Genomic DNA, 6,900 nt, shown 5'->3' on the forward strand with positions numbered 1-6,900 from the left:
GATGACTCTCTGATTTATAGGGTCACCAATCTTTGCTGGGACTCGACTGAGCCTCGCGTTGGTCCCAAACAAATCAGAACCTGTCATCTCCCACGACCTGGATGATGTCATGGATCCAGTGGAGGACGAAGGGAACCATGTCAGGTAAAAAGCAAAGCATCCTGGTTTACTGCATCCCTACTCAGTCTGCTCCAAGAACAGCTGGTCGGATTGCAAAGAAAACCTTACAGCTGTTTTACATAAAGGAGACCAGAGGATCTCCAAAGGGAGGAAAGAGTTAAAGCTTCTTCAGTCACTCTGATGGGAGGTGGGCTGGGGCTTTGGGAGGTGTTGGGGAAAGGCGCCCCCCTCCTCCGCCACCTCCTTCTGTTGATAGCCATATTCCCTCATTTCTTCCTGCAGGCTGGACGGTACAGAGCAGAGGGGCGAGGCGCTGACTGAAGCTTGACGACTTCACATCTGCAATCAGGAAAACGACCCAAACAGTCAGAGGAATTGAATGCTGCTCTCTGCTGCAGTAAGTGGATTTATTGTTTTCTTTTCCCTGCACAAATTCAGCCTGTAGGGTGTCAGGTTTTACAGTCGTGGTAGGCTTCAATTCCACCACAAAGAGATGCATTCTTCTACAAAAGCCATACTACTGTGTGTTCACAGGGGAAAACATGGTATTCCCTTGATCTGACATTGTGCAACTGTTTTTGTCTTGCAAGCAAAACCATGCGATGGGTGTAGATGTAGAATCAGATGTTTTTCTTTTGTTAGAAACTGAAACCTATTTTAGGGTTGGAGGCTAACAAAACAAGATGCAGCCAGAAATCTAGAATCATCATCATTAGAGGCATCCTTAAAACATGTATAATGGATAATATAATAGATAAAGCAGCAGCTTTCTTCTGCACTAGGATCACAATGTAAAAAAAGGAGCAGCTTGTATGCGAATGGCGAGAAGGAGGAAAGTTCAGTAAGCAAACAGCGTCCAGACAAACCAACAGAATGAGAAATAAGACGATACACTGGCAACAAACTGGTCTGATTTTAAAGGGGGGTGGGGGGGCACGAGCAGCAGGTGATAAACTAGGTGACACACTGCAAGGACACCTGCTGGACAAATGAAGCATCACAGACTAAAAAGAAATTGAATAACCACGTTAGCTTTCAGATTTAAAAAGCAGTCATGGATTCACCTGGTGTGCAAAAAGTGAAATATTTCTATCCCAAAAACGATTTTTTTTTTAATAAAGGAGCTATTTCGTAGACTTCATCGATGCTCTATTATAATTTTTCATGAAAACGTACCAACTTATTACTCCTCCCTAATGACGAAGTTTTTGAGCTTCAGATGCAAAATCAAGAGCTCAGGGGATTGTGCAACTGCACAGTAAAATACCGGCACACAAAATTAACCAGCTGCAGTTTTTAAAGCAGATAAAAAGCATAGGAGCATGTCTTTTTTATACGCACCTACAAAATAACGGCAGAGTTAATAATTACAAGGCAAGCCAAAGGTTTGATCTCCTACACTGTATTTCTTGGTGCTTCTCTGACAAACAGCTGCTCTCATTTTTTTAAACCAGACTGCAAATTGCTCAACTATAAAAGCTATAAAAGGGTAAAAATTTTCACCGTGAACGGTGGGAATAAACTGGTTGTTGCTTTAAAATATTTATCACTCTTGCAGCAGGAGCCTCAGCGAGAGGGTTCTTGACATATGTTTTTTGTGTTGCAGCAGGCAGAGATGACGTTGCAGAGTTTTCCCTCCCCAGACAATAATGAGACAATAAGAAGACCTTCTTTTTCCGAATTAGCCTGAAAGTCTGTGGAGATGTTTGAGTAAAAAAAAAACATTTCTTGTTCAATTCAGGATAAAATCTCTGCAATAAACCTGCATTATTTGACCATAATTGTTAAATATGAGTGTTGTCAGATCTGCCAATGTCTATTTTCTGGGAGGAAGAAGACTTTGCGATATCTGTTTTACTCACTAAGATTTGTGATCTCCACGAGAAGCAGATCCACTGCTGAGAGATGTAAAACTGCTGAAGAAATGAATCAGCACAGGCAGCTGTTTAATTGGTAGGAATATCACAGGCTGGCTGTTAAACAGAGAGCAAAGAGTGTAAACGAGCGTCTCAAGCATGGCTGGATGTTCAATAAAAATGCATGCTTTTTTGTTAGACTTGGATAAAAAAACGCTTGTTTCCTGATCTGCAGCTGTTTGTGTTAACTGATGGTAATGAAGCTCGACGCTCCCGCCATCTGTCTTACATTAAAGTTTCATTACCAGCATCTGGTCTCTGAGGCGCAGCTACGAACTGTCCCATTAACCAGCAGAGATAGATGAATGCCGATGGTTATTAAAAAAAAAGAAGTAGAACAGGGTAAACTCTCAGTGACACTATGCTGATCAAAAGTTAATAAGCGGTTTAGTTTTCCACAGTCAGAAAACAAGCTGGGAGACACATCATTATGTCTCTAAAGCCACCCATTCTGTGAACGTTTGATCCTCTTTCTGTTTTATTCCGGGTTTCCGGAGGGGATTAAGGGGTAACGGACACAATTCATCTCCTTGGATCTCTGGATTTATCTCGTTATGCATGAATTTAGAGCTCTAAACAACAAGCAGTCTGATTTATTAACTCTGCTTTAATTAACAGCTGGTGCTTGTAAATGTTCTTTACAATCCCCAATCATTTTGAACCTCTCATCCAATTGATCACAGTGTTTCTAAACAGTGCCCATAAATTCACTTTAAAGCAGCAACCGTAAACACAGCTCTGTGAGCTCCAGTGATTAATGTTCGTTACGCGATGGTCCTAAAACAAACAGCAAGAAGAGAAAAGACAGTGAGTTCTTGTCATTTGATTTTTATTCACATGGTGTTTCAGTTGGTTTGTTCCTAAATTGGGCCAATTACCAGTGAAGTTTTAAACATGACCCCTCACATGTTGATTGATCAACGAGCCTGCCTCTGTTTGTTGGTGCAAGTCGCACTTTCCTCTGGACAATGCAAAGACTGGATGCTGAGGTAGAACCAGTTTACCTGTTCAAGACTCTTCCGAACCCGGTACATCAAAAGAATAGGAACTCGTATGAAGTAAAACCTCCAGACACTGCATTCGTTTCCATTAAACTGACTTTTGTGGTGTCGTGAGCTGCCCCTATGCTGTTCTTTAGGTGTCCCCTGCCTTACTCTCAAAAGTCTACTCTAAGAGTGGACTAACACAAGTCGGTGGTTGGTGGACCACTGCTCTTGTTCAACACTTCAATAATTTGTTGAGACATACGTGTTTCCTGCTGGTTGGAATGTTCCTCCATGTGGTAAATACGGCTTCGTGAAGAGAACCCACCGTCTTGAACTGACTTTTTTTTTTCCTGTAAACCTCCTTTGTGAGCCATTTCCACATAGTTTGAGTGGGTGTTGTGCAGAAAACATCTCCAGTGGGATCTCCTTGTTGTGCCAGTAACACTGAAATAGATTTTTTTCTAGTCAGGGAATAAAACTTGATTTCACATTTCAGTGTCTCATATTTGGTGCTCTCATAAAATTTCAAAACAGGGCACGTTGCATAGTATAGCATTTGTCGACAACTTTAGTTAAGTAAGCCCTTTCACAATGGCCATATTATGGTAATCGCCATAAGTGAGGGCGATGCTTTGGGTCAAGTACCTGCCCCATCAGATCCTCCAACTTAGTGAAGGTGAAGTTTCTGGGTCTCCAACATAGTACCTCACCAGGATCCTTTAGGAAATTTAAAATACCCTTGCCACTGCATAATTTCCTGACTTCTTCTTATTATTATTATCTTTGTTTCTTGCTTTTGCTTATGCAGAAGCAAGAAGCTAAAAAAAAAACACTTGCAACCTGGTTATGATCCAGCATTAAGAAAAATTGGTACTTTTAAATGCATCCTGGTCTTAAGATATTGCCCATACCCAAGACTTTGACTGAATTTAGAAGAGGAATAAAACGGGGAACCATTCTATGCTCAGACCACGAAATGGCAAAATAAAGTATTTACCAAGTAAGACTTAAACAATATTTTTTAGAGTCAAGCCACTTAACTTCTATCCATTATTGTATGATGTATATTTCCCTAGATTGTCTAACGTGGCTTTTCAGTGTTTCGGCTGTGTTGGTAAAAACTGAAGCAGTATTTCTTTAAAAAAATCAACTAAAAAATTGTAATATGATGCAAATGATAGTTTCAGTGCACAATAAATTATTCAATGACATTTTTAAATAGAAAATCTGATGCTGTCTGTCTAAAAAAAATAAACAAGCAAAAAAAAAAACTACAGTCAGATTTTATTTCACCAAGTATCAACACACTCAGTAATTGTTTAAGACAGACAAGCATACTTTTTGTGGATGCATGTACTCTTTTTGTGGGACGTTTATCCACCGAAAATGTCCCTCACAAGCTTCAGGGAGACTTTGACTTTGAGCCAAAATGGCAGCCCACTATCAGGAAGTATAATAACAACATTGTTGTTTAAGCTACTGGCGCCTAACCTTTTTGCTGCAATTAAAATGTCCGAAGCCTAACGTTCTAATTTCTGCTCACAGCTGGCCTGCTCTCTAAACGGCTGAGCTCGGACATCACCAGCAATGCCTCACTTGTTCCTCACCAGCAAGATCGCCATGCCGGATGACCTCTACGCCAAAGGGGGCGGCAGGATCCCGAGGCATGCGGTGAGGATACCGACGTCCATCTCTGCAGAGAGGCTGAGCCGGGAGAAGGCCAGGAAGGACAGTGCCGTCATCGTGACAACACGCATCCCACACGTCAACGAGGTCCAGCTCACGGCAGCGACCGGTGGCGCAGAGATGTCTTGCTACCGCTGCATAGTGCCGTTTGGCGTGTTTGTCCTCATCGCTGGCATCGTGGTGACGGCGGTGGCCTACACCTTCAATTCCCACGGGTCCAACATCTCTCTGCTGGGACTGGTGCTGCTATCTGCAGGGCTGGGCCTACTCGGATCCAGCGCCGTCTGCTGGAGGCTTCGACTGAGGAAGAAGAAGGACAAACGAAGGGAGAGTCAGACCGCTCTCATGGTCAGCCAGGGTTACTGCATGCCCTGATCGCCTCGGAGTTTGGACATTAATCTTCAAGCCCTTCATTTCATGCAGCAGATATCTTGATTTTTTTATTTTACTGAATGTACCACATTGACACCAAACTAGATCACCAGGTTCACAGACTTTAAAGAGCTCATACCCACAGTCCTTCAGGCTCGGTGACTGTGAGAGGAGCGAACGGTGCCTCACTGGACACCAGGCATTCTGTGAAGACTAAAAACTTGTTCCTGAAAGCAAAGAGACGGAAGGAGGCCAAATTTTCTGTTCATCTCTGAACCAAAATTTAAGAACTTTTATTGGATCAAGCTAATTTTATGTGATCAAATATCTCAGAATGATGGTTTAACAAAAAACTAATAATAAAAAAAACACTAAACAAAGGAAAACTCTTAAATATTTCTAGGAACATGAGTTGGAACAATGTTCTAAAAGTACAAAATTTGTAAAAAAAAATCCTGTAAATAACTGACCGGCCATCCAACGAGGGTGATTGTGTGAAGGCTCTAATTTCAAAGAAGACGTCACGTTAGACACGACATGAGATCAATATGATCTGACTGAGAATGTACAGTTTGTTGTTGATAATAAGCTATAAACACGGTTTGAATGGTACTCTACTCTATGTATGTTGAGCAGCGTATAGATTCTCTTTGAATCGGGCTCACTTGTGACTTCTGGGCTTCTATCACTCTGCATGGGGAACTTTACATGTAATGTATACAGACATTAACTATTTGGAGGAAAGAGGGACAGATCTTAAAGAATCATGTAGCATTTCTCCAAGCAATGCCCTCAGAGTTTGGTTCTAAGAACTGGGAACTTTCCAGGGAACAACTACAAATGGGCTAATTGGTTCAGGAAAATACGTTACTTTCTGTCAGCTTTTCCTCGGCTAGGATCATCATTTCATTTATTTCCTCAGATGGGTCCAAAGCTTCCGGGTTGTTCCTCCAGGCCTTCTTTATTCACGTTGTTGTGCTTGAAAAAAATAAATAAATAAATTTCTGCATTGACATTATTTCAAATTAGATCTCACCAGCAATTTCTAAAATGTCGCCCACAGAAACATAAAATCATTCTATATAAACCCTTGCACGTCTAAGAAATATCTAATTAAGTAAGTTAAAAATTTTTTATTTCACAAGCTTCAATAGTAGTTTCTATACGTTTCTACAGCCTAAACGACAACTGACTGGTTCTGGAACTGCCCGTCTTATTTGGAAGTTCCTAAAAAGACATGCAATTGATTTAGACGTCTGCTGCTTCTGCTGGTGAAAAGCTTAAATGAAGATCCCTGTAATTATTTAGCCAACAAAAAGGAACCTGTGACTTTCGGCGTCTTTAACTCCGCAGATCAGACTAAACTACTGCTGACCTGATTCTATCCCCCTGCAGGTGTGCTCGGTCTTTACCATGTGACCGAATACCTGAGCGCGGAGGTCACAGCTGAGTCCAATTTCTCACATGCATGCCTCTTTGTAAGTCACGTGCACTAAACTAAACAACATCCCGTCTGTCTGCTCGATTTATTTATTCTGTCCGTGAATGAAACTGGAACTATTAAAGCCAAGATCTGGAGCCCAAACAAACCGACTCCTGTTTCCTTCTTGCAGATCTGATTTCCACAGCAAGTCGCACACCAACCATGAGGCTATATTTAGTAGCCTTCATTTCGCTTTACATCTCCCTGATAAAACGAGCATGGGGTGGGGGCGAGGTTGCGTCACTTGGGGGTGCTGACAGCTAACGGTTACATCGCCGAGCTAACTTTATCTCCTCAGCATCCTGGGAATGTGGGCAGAGGGTGGAAACAGAAAGCG

General features: G+C 41.8%; 1 protein-coding gene across 1 annotated transcript; it reads left to right on the forward strand.

Annotated features, from left to right (window-relative positions):
- Positions 1-336: 336 nt before the first annotated feature.
- Positions 337-6,669, forward strand: LOC105937645 (transmembrane protein 100). The gene is made up of 2 exons (XM_012879075.3): positions 337-517; positions 4,568-6,669. Exon 2 carries the CDS (start codon positions 4,610-4,612, stop codon positions 5,081-5,083), a length of 474 nt encoding a protein of 157 aa, XP_012734529.2. The 5' UTR covers positions 337-517; positions 4,568-4,609; the 3' UTR covers positions 5,084-6,669.
- Positions 6,670-6,900: the final 231 nt, after the last annotated feature.

This window comes from Fundulus heteroclitus, chromosome 10 (genome assembly GCF_011125445.2).
Source record: "Fundulus heteroclitus isolate FHET01 chromosome 10, MU-UCD_Fhet_4.1, whole genome shotgun sequence".
Classification (NCBI taxonomy): domain Eukaryota; kingdom Metazoa; phylum Chordata; class Actinopteri; order Cyprinodontiformes; family Fundulidae; genus Fundulus; species Fundulus heteroclitus.